This window comes from Strigops habroptila, chromosome 11 (assembly GCF_004027225.2).
Source record: "Strigops habroptila isolate Jane chromosome 11, bStrHab1.2.pri, whole genome shotgun sequence".
Classification (NCBI taxonomy): domain Eukaryota; kingdom Metazoa; phylum Chordata; class Aves; order Psittaciformes; family Psittacidae; genus Strigops; species Strigops habroptila.
Window position 1 is genome coordinate 5,375,883 of NC_046360.1, and position 16,250 is coordinate 5,392,132.

A 16,250-nucleotide genomic window follows, 5' to 3' on the forward strand; every position below is an offset into this window, starting at 1 on the left:
ACTCACAGTGCCATATCTGGTGGAAAGCTGTTCTTTCTGGTGGGTTAGTTTTCCATCAGATTAGGGAGGTGAACCACCTCAATACGCAACAGCAGTAGAGTTGGAGCTGGTGTCTGCAAAAAACTCCTAACCTACATAAATGAGAAAAAGAGATTAGTTTTCAGCTGGCTCCATCAGCTCTCTGCATGGTTCATTACTCAACTGCATAACTGACAGTGCCAGACAAGAAAGAGAGACTGCAGCAGCCCCAACTGAGGCTGACTTCACCTACTGAGGAACCATACCATCCATGCTTCTTTGCAGATCCCATTCAGCCTAGCAAAGAATGATTACAAATTTTCTTCTGACTTCTTACAGTCTAGATTTAAGTGGACAAAATTCAACACCTGAACCACAGGAAAGCACCACTGTTCATATACTGTGTTAGCACTGTGCTTGTAAAATACAGGTTCTTTTAATTTCCAAGAAAGGTCTGTCATAACCTTTTTCTATAGCTAAATTATAGAAATCCTGCACATCTCTCCTTTAAAGCCAGACCTTGACTCCAAAAGACTTACTGTTCTTTGCTGTGTTTTCACAGCACTTAGCACAGTTTTCACTGCAATAGAAAATACTATGTCATTTCATTATTTCTTTCTCTTAAGTTGCATGGTATCTATAGTGCCACGTAACGCCTCATTTCTCTGTTACCAGCACGTTTGATGACTACTTGTTCAGGGCAGAAGGCAAGTTGTATTGGGAGAGCTGTGCAATCTACTTCAGTTGAGAAGGAAACTAAGAAATTTTCAGTATCGCCTTTTGCCAGCAGGTCAAGGAAGGACATGAAGAGTGTTTGCAAAGTGTGAGAGCTTCCATCATACAACGGAAGTAATGCTAAGAAAAAACCTTTACTATTTACTACTGGGAAAGGAGGTGAGAATTAAGAAGCTCGCATGGATGAGAAAATATTTTACTGAGAAAAAAAAAATAACCCAACCTGAAAAAGGAGTTATATTCAACCATTGAATATAAAGAAGTAACTGAGCACCAGTTATTTTAGTCTTTCTTTCATGTGGCTGAAATAAAGTACAAATCATTTCACATGAAATTACTACAAAAACAAGCAAAAATTTATCTTGGCTATTTGTGACTTGAATTTATCATTGGCAAAATTAAGATTTATTTATTCCACGAAAAAAATATGGTGGTTCAATATTTCTTTTAAGTCTGAAACTGAAGTTAAAATTTCAGTTGCCCCCCACTAAGGATATGCCACTGATTTAAAAATTCCAGAGCATTTCACTTGTTTTTCTGAACAGAGCAAAGCTTCTTTCCCAGTTTTTCCATATCAGACTGCATGGTAGACGCCCGATCCCCCATTCCCACCTCAGCTAAGTTCTTTAGGCAGAATATAGCTGCAAGAAGAACAGTGATTTTGGGAACCACCTCAGAAAAACAGCTCTGATCCCCGGCCATTCCGTGCATAAGGGATTGTGTCCTCTGAGTTCAAGCTGCTTTAACTCATGTGAGGGGAATGTTGCAGTTCAATAGGATATCAGTTTTATAGGATAAGGTCCTAATATACATGTAAGGTCCTAAATATACATGTAATTTGCCTGTGGGCTATGGTACAGGCATGTGTGAGGGAGTCTGAAGACTCTAGACCTCCTGGGACTGTTCTGGTAATGGTCATAGTCTGTGCGCATACCATCTGCCTGAAGCAAGCCAGAGTGCAGGAAGCAGATACTCTGGTTCTCTTTACTATGCAGTGTTCACAATCCCATTCTTCACTATCAGTTCTTACTCTGCAAAGCGGTAGCAAAGTTTGATCTTTGTTCTTGTCATCCAACTTTCATAAATTTCATCTTGCTTGCCCTCAATCTTCATTTTCTGGGCTCCCAGACTAGGTTTCCAATTATTTTCTGATAACTCCTATGAGTCAGTACTACAAGTTCAATATCATCTCAAAATCTAACACGATATAGTCTGTTTTCCTTCTGCTCATGTCAGTGCTAAGAACAAGACTTGGACTTTCAACTGGAAGGAAAACAGTAAATGCAGTGACCTATAATTAAGGAGGCAAGAAAAGTGCAAGAACTATGGAGGAATTCACTTACTGAGTGCTTGCGAAAAACATTTATTCAGTCATTGGAGAAGAAAATGAAGAGGTAGAGGAAAGCAGCATTTGCAAAGGACCAGTCAGATTTAGACAGAGATGAATACAACAGATAAGCTATTCCTAAGACAGATGTCACAGAAGCATAAAACATAACTGAAACTGCTACAATAATTCCATAGGCTCCAGATGAGATTTTGATAGTGCTTGTCTGTCAGAAGAAGATAAAACAAGTCTGAGAATGTGTTGTTTCTCTGACAAACTGATCAGACTAGCAGCAAATATCTGCAACAAGTCAAAGTCCATAGCCAATAAGCTGAGGGAACAGTGCAGTGTAACCACAGATAGGAATACTATGACAGCTACTATTCCCAGGTTGAAAACACAAATGAGAATGTACATATCAGGAAAAAATGATGGGCTTTAGCACTCCACAGTATGAAATGTGACACAACAAAAGTCCTGGTACACCAAATAACATCCTGCAATGTTCTCTTTGCATTCTGGGGGGAATTCTATTTTGACCCTTGATCTTCACTGTCTCCCAACAACTTCCCAGGTAGAAGTTGCAGGCCAAAAAGACAAGGTTTGACACAATTGATTACCTGAAAGATTATCCTATGACCTCCTGCAACAGCTAAAATCACCCGAGGTCTGTGAATGCTCCCCCTGCACTTAAACGCAGTTACTATCAGGACATCTCTGTGAGGAATCTTCAGTTTTGAATTCGCTGTTCCTGATTTAGGCTGCCAAAGCCCAAATTTGTTAGCACTGCAAATATGCTGCCAACTTCATCGTTTTTTCTGAAGCTGCTGAAAAGAGAACAGTTGAAAAGAATCTCTTCATGAACCATCTCTTTAATTATTATTGATGCAATCTGATTATTTGATGAGAACCTATAATGCACACGAAGACATTCTAAACATCAAGACTATAGATACCATATCAAAGGTCTGCTATGTATAGTATCCTTCACTTAAAAATATTTCTCTTTTTTCAGGGTCTGATCCAAACTGCCGCGTAATTCTGATAGGAATAGATGAAAGGATGAAAGGAACACAAGACTGCATAGAAATAGAAAGAAAACAAACAAATAAATGCTTCAACAGTGATTACTGTACCATTACTCTGATCTATTGCTACTTAGATAAAGAGTCTAAATAAAAAGGCAAGAAAAGACAGAGCTGATGCTGATATATGTATTTTAAACTACTGCAGCAGAAACAGCAGGGAACATTTACAGCAATACCCAAAGTTATGATAAGACAAAGAGGGAAAAAAAAGGTAACAGCAGCAGCAACCAACTGTGTAAGAATCACAGATCTTAGGTATTTCCCTTAGTTGGCCTTTCATCCATCACACATTACAAATGAAGCACTAACCAAAGCAAAGAGAAAAGAGCACTGAGATACCACTCGAAATAGCAGCCTGCTGGATAGGATTTGGGAAATATCATTTTAATTCTCAAGGGAATTCATAGGGATATCTGGTTTGTATTTTTTCTAACCGGTAAATTCAGTCTGAATTCCAGACCTGAAGAAGCTGGGTGGTTTCAAGAGACAGCAAGTCCACAGAAATCTACAAAGATGCAAACATAAGAACATAAAGGGAACCTGCACTTGGATGCAGTACTGCTAAGATTGTCCACAAACTTTCAACCAAACTAGCCAGAAAATGCAAGGAAACCTGCAAACAGAAATACTCACATAATTTAAAAACTTCATATGCACAGCTCTGCTGTTGGCCATTTATTAAATAATGACGGAACCGTCTGTTTCTTCAGCTGCAAAGAAAGGATCTTGCCAAGTTTCTCACGAATGGTACCACCGTGTTCATATTACATGGGTTAAAAAAGCAAAACATCTTTATTGAACAAAAGGTTCCAAAGCTAATGACGGTTCTGAGTGGTTCTTTTATATGAAGACTTCGCGCATCTCAGAATATACTGAAAAGCTGCCTTAGACTTGTGGTTTATTCACTCAAAATGCCACAGTAGCACTGAAGATCATTTTTTTGGGGGGACCTCAGCAACTGTTATTCTTGAGTAAACAGGCGACTAGAGAAAGGTTCAAATATCTTGTACTGGCTCCCCACACAGATCTACAAACCAGAACTAGCACTGTACAGGGCATAGAGAAGACAAAAGAAACTCATGCTTCAATGGAAACCTTCATTTCAGCTGGAGGTAAAACTCTATGTAAAATAGAAAACAAGAAGCTAAAGAATTGTGTCTGATTCTCTGTGCATTCTTATCAAGTCAGCTCAGAAGTTCAGAAGAAAGAGGCCATTTATCTTGCCTGCTTCAAGTTTCATGTCCCAGCAATAACAGAAAACACCAGCCAACAGTTTCTTTCACCAGTCCATCTCATCACCACCACCGCCACCCACTGTTTGCAACTTACTAACATGAAGGAGCTTAAAATAAACCTCAAAGACTTGAAGAGGCAGAGAATGAATTAAGTGTTTGTAAGATCTATATCATCTGTCAGAAAACCACATTTTTTCATTGTAAGCGGTTTGTTGCATTATTAATATGGATAGTCAAAATCTTTCCTAATAGTTCAGTAACATGGATTATAACAAAAAAATATAAAAAAATCTTTATGACATCTTTCTATAAGAAGCTTTAATGTTCCCTTTATCATGTTGCTGTTTGAAAAGGTTTAGATAGCTTATTAATTGTAACATCATGGGATGGGATCTACTTATGCTCTTAGAATTTTTTAATCACACAGATGCTTTCATTATTTCTTTATTTTTTTTCCCCTCACACTGCTCTTCTATTCTTACAGGCCTCTGAGTTGTTCACATCGTCCAGCAACCAGGACAATCAGAATGCCACATTCCAATTTCTAACTCAGCCACAAGTAATTCATTATTTTAATGTGGTAAAATGTATATTCTCATCCGAGAAGAGGGGCAGATGCTCTATAAACAGCAAGTAAAACAGGTCCTGTTCTGAACAACCTGTATTCTGAGCAGACAGAATAAGACAGTTTAAAAGGGAAAGGGAAAGCAGAGAACTGATTTTCCAAAGGTTACAGAAAGCCACTAGGTACCCTGACTCCTAAATCACCACTGTGAGCCACTACATTCCCCAGCTTTCATAAAGAAAAAAACTCCAACAAGGTAAAATGATTGCAATTCTGTAAAAGGATAATAATACCTGACTAAAAAAAATGGGACAAGAAATCATGCTTTATGAGGTCATTTAAAAAAATAAACTAGTACTATTAGAAGACCATTCCAAGCCATCAGTCATTTTCCTATTTTAAAGCCTATCAAACAGAGATATTTCTGCCTCTGCAAAATATCAAACAGTATGTAATCCTCAATCTTGTTGGAGAAGCCAATGTTCATGGGTAGCTTTTCTGAAGAGATTTTGTTTATTTTTGAAAACACAGAGCATGCTGTCAGGGCTGTAGTATAGGCAGGCTCAGTAGAAACCCATTAAAACCACTTTACTGGGCAGATGGTGTCAAAGAGTCAGAAGTATATAACAGAATCCTACTGTGCACAAGTGTTCAGTATGCAAGAAATCATCTTGTATCAGACAACTGCTGCAGGGGAAGACAGTCAACCACAAAGGTTAGAGCATTGCACAGCTGAAGTCATGATAGCCTTACAACCATTTGCCTAATAATACGGAAAAGGATATGGAATAAGAGAACCTTAACTGATAAACCCCGAGTAAACAAGGGATGCTCTCTCTACGGAGAGCATCATATCAAGCTTCAAAAAGCAATACATTGCTTTTACTGTCCTTCACTAAAGGTATAAGTACTCTTTGTCTTTAAGAGGGATATCAAAACTCAGAATGACTAAACCAAGGTTTTAAAACTGTCTACTGTATTTTGCATTCCCATCTCTTCACACACTGATTTCCAGGACTGCTGAGCAGTTGGCATTTCAGCAGGATTTCTAAGAATCAGTACAAGGAATCTCATTAGAGACATCAGGAAATAGCGGCCTTGCCTCTCCAGTCTTAGAAGATGACAAATTTCAATTAGTCACATATCAGCTGTGCACTAGCACACCAGCAGATTATGAGACACTCCTTTTGCATATGTTCCTCTTCCATTCCCTTCTACAGAAGGTAGCCCAAGTTTTTCCAGCATTTTCAATTCTTAAGGCGAGCTCAACACCTAACAAAGGACCTGAGTTATAGAGATCTTGTGATCCGAGCTAAACAGTTCCTAAACATAGTAGATGCAGTGAAAATTAGTGTAAATAGGACATATTAGTGAAGACTCTGAAAGTATTCATTGAATGCTGCTTACAGTGTAGCAAAGCATGGTAATAAACTTACAGAGTGTGTATGCACCTCTTTCCTCTGCTGGGCAGAATCAGGGTTGCTCAATTTTGCCCCGAGTCCCTACTGTTGGCCACATAAAGATGTCCTCCAGCTCAAGAGCTACCTGATCAAACTAGATCCTATTTCTATTTCTGGAAACATGCTAAAGATGTTTTAGGAGGGTAACTGCTGATACATTGTGGTTTTACTCGTTTTTTACACTGGGAAGTTCTGCAAAGCTGAATAGTTCCTTCAACAGTAGCTCAAAACACAATGCAGTGAAACAACATTAGGACCTCCTTCATACCAGGAAAATCTGACAATACACCCTATATTGCTAAGAACAACGTAGGAAATCAAATACAGGAATTTGCCATGCATAGACAAGAAAACTAACTACCCAATGTGTATTACCAAATTAAAATTAACCAAGCAAGACTGATTACATTAAGACAGAGATGCACAACTCTGAAGGATACAGATATTTCATCTTCAGCACTATTTTCTTGAAGACAAATGGAATTAGTCACCATGACTCAGTAGAAATTGGAGGATGCAATTATGTGCTAATACGGAATCTCTGATAAGTGAGATTGTGAGATCTCTGATAAGTGGTATTTTTTCCTTTCTTCTATTATTGATTGGATTAATATTCAGAGACACTATTGGCTACTTCTCTCTGGCAATTTTGGATTCCTCCACTTGTACAATGAATTTACAGAATGTATACTGAAGACAACACTTTTAAAAATATAAATAAAAAACAAGTTATGATGAAGACCAACAAAATTTAAGGTCCTGAGATCATTTAGCATTACATGAGACTAAATTCTTTGGCTTAAAAATCTGAGGTTTTTTTCAGCATGTAAGACATGCAGCCTCGTCTGTGTTAATATCTGGACATCTGCCTTGTTCCTCAGCAAGAAATCTGCAGACTGACTGCTCAACAGTCTGCCTATGTTGAAAGCAAAGAGATCAAAAGGCATGCTGTAGAGCATCCTGGTTCAGCTAGAGAGGACACTTCTCCTGTTGCTTCTTAGTGTGCCTTGTAAAGTCATATACACCAAGAACAAAGTATGCTGACATCTTTCCACACTTCTGCTTGGCATGCTCAGTGTTACCACTGCTACTTTTTTCTCTGTAACTAGCTAACTCATGTATTTTGCTCTCTTTACAGGATCTGTGTTATTCAATATCCTTCCTCTACTCATGTTTTACAAGTCTACATGGTCATTTTTATATGTTTTTTATGGTCATTATGGTCTATATGGTCATTATGGTTTATATGGTCTATATGGTCATTTTTTATGTTTTATTTACCTTGCTCTAGCTGCGAAACTGCAAACTAATGAGGCCAAATGCGTTCCACCAAGGAGAACAGGTGCTACTAAGAGACACCGTTAGAAGAAAAGTAGATGAGTATAAAATTGAATAAATTAAGGCTGGAAAATGGTTACTACCTATTACCATAGCAAATTTCTGGAAAGCCTTATCCAAACCATCTTACGCAGCATTGTGACAGAATCATAGAATGCGTTGGGTTGGAAAGAACCTTAAGATCATCTAGTTCCAACCCCCTGCCAGGGGCAGGGACACTTCACATAAGTCTTTATTTACAAATAAAACCCCAAATAACTAAACAAACCAAATCAATTCAAAGGAACTTTAAAAACAGAGCTCGATGGGCCTTTGAGGAAGTGAAGTGACTGCAGGAGGAGGGAAAAGGCCTTCTATTTTGTAATATTGGGGTAGTGTGGCATCAGCATGGATCATCCACTACCAACCATTTCTATGTGGTCAGTACAAGAAACAAAAATGTGTGCGTTTTGCTGAGCAGCTTTCAGGGAGACAAACATCTGCAACACAGAAAACTCGGTCCAAAAACCTTTCTGGAAACCTTAATTAAAAAAAAAACCCAACAACTAACTCTGAGGGTGTAAGGACAAACAAACATCCTCTGTGAGTACAGCAGAAGCCTTTTAGGAAGCTAATTGACCATTAAGTGACTGGCAGACTACTCCTACATTGCTTCACTGAACCACTACTCAATGTTGATTTAAGCGAACCTATGCTGCAGTGGATTAGAAACACACACCATCAGCAATTGTGGCTGAAGTACTGAGGCAATACCAAACAGCTCAGAGAAACACTTTAAATTACTACAGTTAGTCTTGCTACAGCAGTTTTTCTCAACCCTTTTAAGGACAAGACCTATCTAACTTTTTGCAAGAAATCCAGACCATCTTACACAGTATTGTCACAAGGTCTCTGTTTACAACCAAACACAAACTGGGATGCACTCTGAAAGAGGCCTTGTTACTTCTATTTCCTCCCTTGTTTTTTTCCTAGCTTGCACGCATAAGGTTTCTGGCACTGGTTTCACAACACTGCTCAGATGTTCTATGAATCACCACTGGTGTGTGGGCCACAGGCGGAAAAATACCACTCCAGAAAACTCTTGTCTACGCTCTGAATTAAAGCCTACTAAAGGCAATGAAACTCTGTACTCTGACTGTAATGGGCTCTGGATCACACCCGCTGGGGATCAATAGATGGATATAATACAGAGCTGGAAGTTAGATCATCCTCTAGGTCAAGTTTACTACCATACTAGAAAAAACTAGGTCATACTACTAAACTAGAAAGTGGAAGCTTGCATAGATACTACATAGGCTGTACCTCTTTGGAGGATGAAGACTTTCAATCCATTAGCTCTGTGGGGCCATCAGACTAACACCTTACACTGGAATTAAGTCTATTCAATAAAAGAAGAAATCAAGGACATGAACAAGCCAATCCTTATTCTACCGTTAATTTTTCCCCCATGGAGGAGGGTGAAGTAGCCTAATATCTTCAAATATATACTTTAAATATGTTCGTAATAATTAGTGTTATCTAAATGTCTCTGAACTATTTAAAATCCACTTCATTTTGAACTGTCATTAATAATGCAGCAGGCAATATTACAAAGACTGCTGAAAATGAAGTAATTTAATGTAACACTTTATAAACCAAACCTGCGAACCAGAATCTCAGCTGCCTCTTCAGCTTCTCTGCAATCAATCTGTCTGGAGTCATGTTTATGTATCCTAGGACCTGTGATAGACTGCCACTAGACTTGGCATCCACAACAACCTCAGGAGGCTGATTTAGTGCAAATGCAGCATGAAAAATCAGATTATCTTTTGATTTTTCTCTTTTATTAAATAAAACTGATCTTTATTGAATAAAGCCGCTTTTATTAATATCGAAAACATTCGTTGGTGTCAGAGAGCCTGCCAATCCTATGGAACTAATAAAAGACAAGACACAAGTAAAAAATGAGAACATTATAGGGAAATATTAGAAACAAAATCACATTAAGCCAGTATTGCAGCTGACAAATAAAACATGGGTCTAGCTGTAGATTTTTTTTTTGTTTAGTCTGAATCTATTATTTTTACTGAAAGAAATAAAAACGGAGCTTCTCCCAGAAGTACACGGTGGCAAAAAACACAGCAAGAGCAAAAAAGTGCAAGTTAGTTTCCCCTTCCTTTATATAATGTCTCAAACGACAGTAAGTTCAATGCAGCTGGGACAAAGTGCAAAAACTTTGGGTTTATCGGAACAGCTTGAACCTTAAGGTAGAAAGATTTCCTTTATCTTTTGGGTTTTTAAGAAAACTTTTTGGGTTTCTGCACATGGGCAAAGCTTAAAAGAAAAACTACTGACCAGACCTGTACTTTATGTTCATGTAAACTGTGGCCATCTGAACTCAGCATGCAATAAATATTCTATATATATCAATTACACAGCTAGAGTAATAGTCTGTCCACAAGTAATGTCAGCACTGTTACTTTGAGAGAAAGACTGTGTCCCTCATCATCACAATCAAAATCTGTCAATATGAATTGAGACTCAACCCAAAACTCCTGCCTAGTCACCACCAAGGAGGGAAAAAAAGAATATGTATCTCGGATCAGTTAAAATAATCTCCAATTTTAATCCCATATACAGCATTATTTTCCATTACCAATATACTATCAGCGTTCCAGAGTAACGAACTTCAAAGTGAGGAGTGCTGAAGCACAGGTTTTTGCACTCTTCAGCTTTTCATTTTCTGTGTTTCTACTTCTGTTAAGCCCACAGTGCCCTTCAGTGTCAGTGGAAGATTTGCACATACAGATCTTCAGAAATGGCCCACAGCCTTCTGGAAGACAGAACATAACTAACAAGCTCAGCTGCGTAGTTCTCTGTACACCACTACCCCCACTGAAGCCAGCAGATGCACGAGTGAGATTAAAGTGAAGTGGCTTCCTATATAACGACAATTCACATAGATAAAATCCACTAAAATCGTAAGTGAAATGCAATGTGGACAGAATGACATATTCTCATACTACGCATAATCACAGAATCAGTAAAATTACATAGAGTAAGCCAAAGATAGTTTGTCCATAAGAAAACAAACAAAATCCACAGTGTAACATTCAGTGAAAATCAAGAGGGTTCAACCATACCGTAACATGGAAAATTCCAAAGGAAACAGAAGCAATTTAAATCCAAATATCTACATATTTCTCTATCATAATGCAACCAAAACTAAATGTTTGGGGGTTTCGGTTTCTGGGAGATTTCCACACACATACAAGGTAACAGAGGGGCAGCTAACTCCAACAGCTTGCAGATAACAAGGAGATTGGCATCACTGCGAATGTACTATCCACATCTCTAAGCTATGAGGAACACTCTTGGGGGTATACAAGAAAATCCTGCCTAATACAGTTGCCAAGCCTCCACTTTCATGAAACTGAGAGAAAAAGGAAATCAAAACAGCAGCTGTGTGGCCTGAGATCTCATTAGAAAGCAACTCGCAGGAAGACTGCAGCCCAGGATGACAGAGAAGAACAAGGAATGATCAGCAGAATGCAGGCAGCAAAAAAAATAAAACCATTAAAATGTTCATTTGTTTTGTTACTGTGAACTTAGACCTAAAATTTGATATTAATTCAGGGGTTTTATCTGACAACAAACATTCATAATGTAAAAGGCTCCTCAATCTTAAGTCTTACAATATACACCCTGAAATTGGTTAGCATTTCACAGGAGATGCTCAGTTCATTATAGACTTAAGCCAAGCATGGAACCTGAATTTCAAGTAAAGTATTAAAGTTTTTATTCTGCTCCAATAAATCTAGCAGGAGGTTTTCCCCTTAAACAAAGGACCAAAATGTCCACATTACGGTGCCTCCTGCATCAGTCTATGTTTTCATTAATGTCAACTGGACTTGGCTTATTTTTTAATTGAAGATTTCTGAAGATTTTCTTTTTGTAGTTGGTATCAAACAGCAACATGCCAAACTGACTAAGGATAAGCATTGGCTCCCTGGGACTGACTCCAGAAAACTCCTAGTTGAAGTCAAACTATGAAATGCAACTGCCCCATAGCTACAGTTACACTGTCTTATAAACTGTCCATTGTCTACATATATACACATATATGTACGCACACATGTATATAATTAGACTTACAATATATTAAAATACATAGATTACATCAGTAACAAATTGTTCTGATAAGAACATGAAGCTCTATTGAAAACAAGATTTCATTTCTCAGGCTGGAGCTGTTTTCTACATTTACAAGATAAAAGCAAAGCAAAACCACAATAGTATTCTCAAGTCTTCAACATTATTACCTGAAAGATTTGGAAACATGGCAGTAAAAAGGTGTGTTGCCATGGTTCTGAGTAATCAGCAACAGACCTATACACAATAGACACCTGATTGCTATTGCACATTAGAAGATTTTTTTACCTCTTTAGGAAAACTTTGTCATCATGTCATAAATGAGAGAGGTTTTCTATTAGCCACAGAAAGGCATCCAAGAAACATACTCTGTAGTAGTAATCAAGTCTGATTATTACTACATCCATCTTCTTATGGAGGGGAGGGGAAATCAACCATTTATGCTGTCATATTTATACTGTAGATTTCCAGAACACTCTGGTCTTCCCAGAGTGTGCAAAAGCATCATAGTACAGATGGAGTCTGTTACTGAGTATGGAAATACATAATTCCATTAAAGATAGATACTAGACAGCAAAGAGTCCCAGCAATCTCACATTAATATACTGGATATCTGAAGTGTAACATAAATAGCATAGACAATACCAGTAATTCTAATGGGATCTCGTGCAGCTGGTTTCATAGAATCAGAGAATTGTTTATATAGGTTGGAAAAGACCTTTTAAGATCATAGTATCCACCAGCATCACACTGCCAGGTCTACCACTAAACCATGTCCCTAAGTGCCGCTTCTACATGTGTTTTACATACCTCCAGGGATGGTGGCTCCACCACTTCCCTGGGCAGCCTGTTCCAATGCTTGACTACCCTTTCAGTGAAGAAATTTTTCCCAATATCCCATCTAAACCTCCCCTGGCGCAACTTGTTTCAATACATATCAGATTTAATGAGACTTCACAATCACAATACACAGAAAAATCTCACTCATCAGTTTTTACAGCATTTTTTTTCCACCCAAGAGACGTCCCTTCCAAGTCCAGTTTTCTGCCTATGTTTATCGTTCAAAGCAGATGTAAGTAACATTTAAAAATAAAGTCATACGAGTGCTGTAATTGCTGAGCTGGCAATAAAACAAACACTGTACTCCACAGAACTGAAATGCCACTTACACTCCAATCTTGGAAGAGCTGAAATCTCAGCCAAACACTATGTTAACGCAACATCAAGGCTGCAAACTGAAACACACCAAAAAAACCTGGAGATGAAAAAGTTAATATTCTTACTGCACTGTCAGCCTACCTAAAGTACTGATATTCCTTATAATGAAATACATAATTTGCAACCTAGCTGGGAAATCAAAAGCTTCTGGTGTGCAATGTGAATGAAGCAATCTTTTGAGAAGACTCAAGACATCCAATCCCTGCTGCTAATGCACTTCCAATTGCAACTTTAAAACTGTGCTTATGAGGCGCTGCATTTACGTAGCATTTGAGCGGACTTACAATTTTATTGCTTGCTTTCTTAACCTGTTCTAAGGAGAAACAGAGAAGGGAATGTGATACAGGGAACCACCGCAGAAACACAAAGCTGTGTATTTTGCCTTCTGTCTGTTAAGTTCAGTTCTGGCACTAGTAAAATAAGTAATCAGTAAAAATAACTCAAGAAAAAAGAAAGGTGCTGGTATCTGGAAGAGTAAAAAGGTGTTAAGCTAATACCTTTTTTAAACAGTCATGTTTATAAACAGTCTTTATCAGCATGTTTGCAAAATCATAGATTAAATGCATATGCTGTTATTCTCTGAAGACTGACCACGTGTGAACTTTAATTTTGTTTCCCTGCCAAAACCATATTAGCTGTTGATGAACAATGTCTGCTCAGTTGAAATGTGTATTTATCCTAATTTATATTCCACAAGAATGCTCAGAATCATCTAGATTAAGTATTGCAAAAATGCATTCACCTTTTGAAGAGGCTATCACTGAAAACTAAGTTCAGAGGAGGACTTAAATGCACACAAACATGTGTACATTGTCTATATGCTGGTTTTCTGATTCTTACTTGTAAACACACTCGAGGGCAACAAGAAGGTGTCACTGAGTCATCCGAAGTCACGCTCTCAGGACATTCAAACTCTGTTCAGCATGCAGAATATCAGACACCTGGTTCAGGCTCTCATCAAAGCTTCTGAACATTTCAGTAAGCACGTATGTCTCTGGTCCAGTAAAACCCTGCCAGCCAGTCTGAGACACAGGATTTTTTATTACAACAGAGAGGCAGCTAACTCCAACAGCTTGCACCTCTCAGGATTTCAAATTTGTAGATAACAAACCTTTCGTAATCTAAAACTGAGTTACCAGCAAAGCTCATCACCAGCATCTACTGCATGATCAAAAGTACAATAGGCAGGTAACAAATACCTCTGTAAATGGGCAGACTTTTGTCTAGTCAACCAACAAAACCCCTGCCACTATGGATTTCCCATTAAGCTATCTCTGTTTCTGACTAGCACAGGACTCTCCCCGAGTCTTTCAGTCATGAACTGTAGATATTGACAGTCAAAGCATTGCCAAGAGAGGGGGCAGAGGCTGTGGATGCAAAATAAACAAGAAACAAGATACAGTGAAGAGATTGAGACTTACCTTTGGAAAAAACTGCTGCCAGGCTCAAAAGGAGAGGTGACAACAGATGCCCCAGATGCCCCATATTGCTAATTCCAGAAGTGCACATCCTAGGCTGTGTGGAGAAGTTAAGACTCAGTTTTGCACACTTTGTAGTCAAAATAAAACTCGGTCAGCTGGAGAGGCTACCTTATCAGAACAGGTCATCCGGAGAGAGTAAAGGCATTTCCTTCAGAGAGAGAACTTACTTCTTTAGCTTTAACCCTCCCCTTTCCTCCCTTCTTTCTTCAAAACAGATGATGCTGTGCAACAAAACCCCTCTCCTCTCAGTAAATAAATAGGAAACAGTTCTGGCTGAAATCTCGGTCCGGTGCCTCAGTAGCCTGAGGCAGGGAAGCAACCCCCTACCCCACAACACCCCGAGCGGCGGGGGCAGGGCGCTGGGCAGGAGTCGCAGGGCTCCGGCTCCTCGGGCAGAGACCCTCCTGCTGCCCGCGCCTCACGAAGCCAGCGCCCGCATCCCGCTGGAAAAGCACGGCGGCTCCCCGGGCGTCACCAAAGTTTTCCTTTGGGTGATGCTGATCAGCCCTGAAATCATCCAGACACGTACGCTGGGTTTTGTTGTTGCGCGCTCTGGTTTTTTTAAGTTCTCGATTTCCTCATTGACTTGTCTGACTTTCCGCAAGAGCGGGAGGGGGCGAGCGCGGCTCCCCCCAGAAGGTCATTGCCACAGACGTGCCTACTGCTCCCGGGGCCGGCGGGCGCAGCGGCCGGCGGGCACCTCCCGCCCCAGCCGATGCTGCTCGGCTTCAGCCCGTAGCGGGGCGCCGGCCCCGGCCTGCCTGGCCGCCCGCCTCCTCCGGCCCCGGCCCATCCTACGCGTGCCGCGGTTGCTGTTTACAGAGAGACTGAGATTTAAGCCGGGAGATGTCGCGGAAAGCACTAAAAGAGAAGCGAAACAAATAAATAAATAAGCTCCCGAGCCAAGCCCCGCCTCGCACCAGGCACGGCGGCAGCCCCAATCCCCGGGCAGCGGGGCGCGGAGCGGGGCGGAGCGGGGCTGCCTGGCCCAGCCCCGGCGACGGTGCGGAGGGAGGCGAGCATCGCCGCTCCCGGGGGCTGGAGCCCGGCGGTGGGTCAGTCTCAGCAGGGGAGGGCAGAGAGCGGCGGCCGCCCTGGGGGACGCGGCTGCTCCGTGCGGAGTGTTACGGCGCTGCCGGAGCGCAGCGTCCGCGGTGCCACAGGGAGAGCCGCCGCCAGCGAGACCGGCCGCCCGCTGCCGGCAGCGCCCTGGGACCGGCGCAAGCCTCGCTGCCCCCTGCACCCGTAAAGCCGGCATCGCTGCGGCTGCCGGCAGAGCCCGCCGCCGGGCATGTGTGCGCTCCTGCACGTGGTTTGGCTTCGGCTCCTTCCCGCATCCAAACGTATCATGTATTGAGCTTCCCTAAGGCACCGAAACGGAGTGAGCCAAACCGAGTGTGGTGCAGCTGGCATAGGGAAACAACCCGAGGACCGTGTAGTACAACACTGCATGCTTATTGCACGAACAGCGGGAAAAACACTTTCATTTGGTCTAAATAGCAGTGCTGGAGAAAACCAACCGACTTCGGGTTTTCCACTATAGAAGGAATCAATGTAAGAACCATTCAACCCTTTGGTCAAGCTTAATAATCGAACTGACTGCCACGGTATTATCCCTGGCAGACAGAATGGCAGCAAAATGCAATTTACCACA

The 16,250-nt window shown here is 40.6% G+C and overlaps 1 protein-coding gene across 1 annotated transcript in view; it reads right to left on the minus strand.

Annotated features, from left to right (window-relative positions):
* The window catches only part of TMEM132D (transmembrane protein 132D), a 242,444-nt gene extending 226,985 nt beyond the window's left edge, over positions 1–15,459 (minus strand). The window contains exon 1 of the mRNA XM_030501888.1: positions 14,537–15,459. Coding sequence (XP_030357748.1) covers positions 14,537–14,624 — 88 coding nt within the window. The 5' untranslated portion in view covers positions 14,625–15,459. The remainder of the gene's footprint in view (positions 1–14,536) is intronic.
* Between the last annotated feature and the right edge of the window lie 791 nt (positions 15,460–16,250).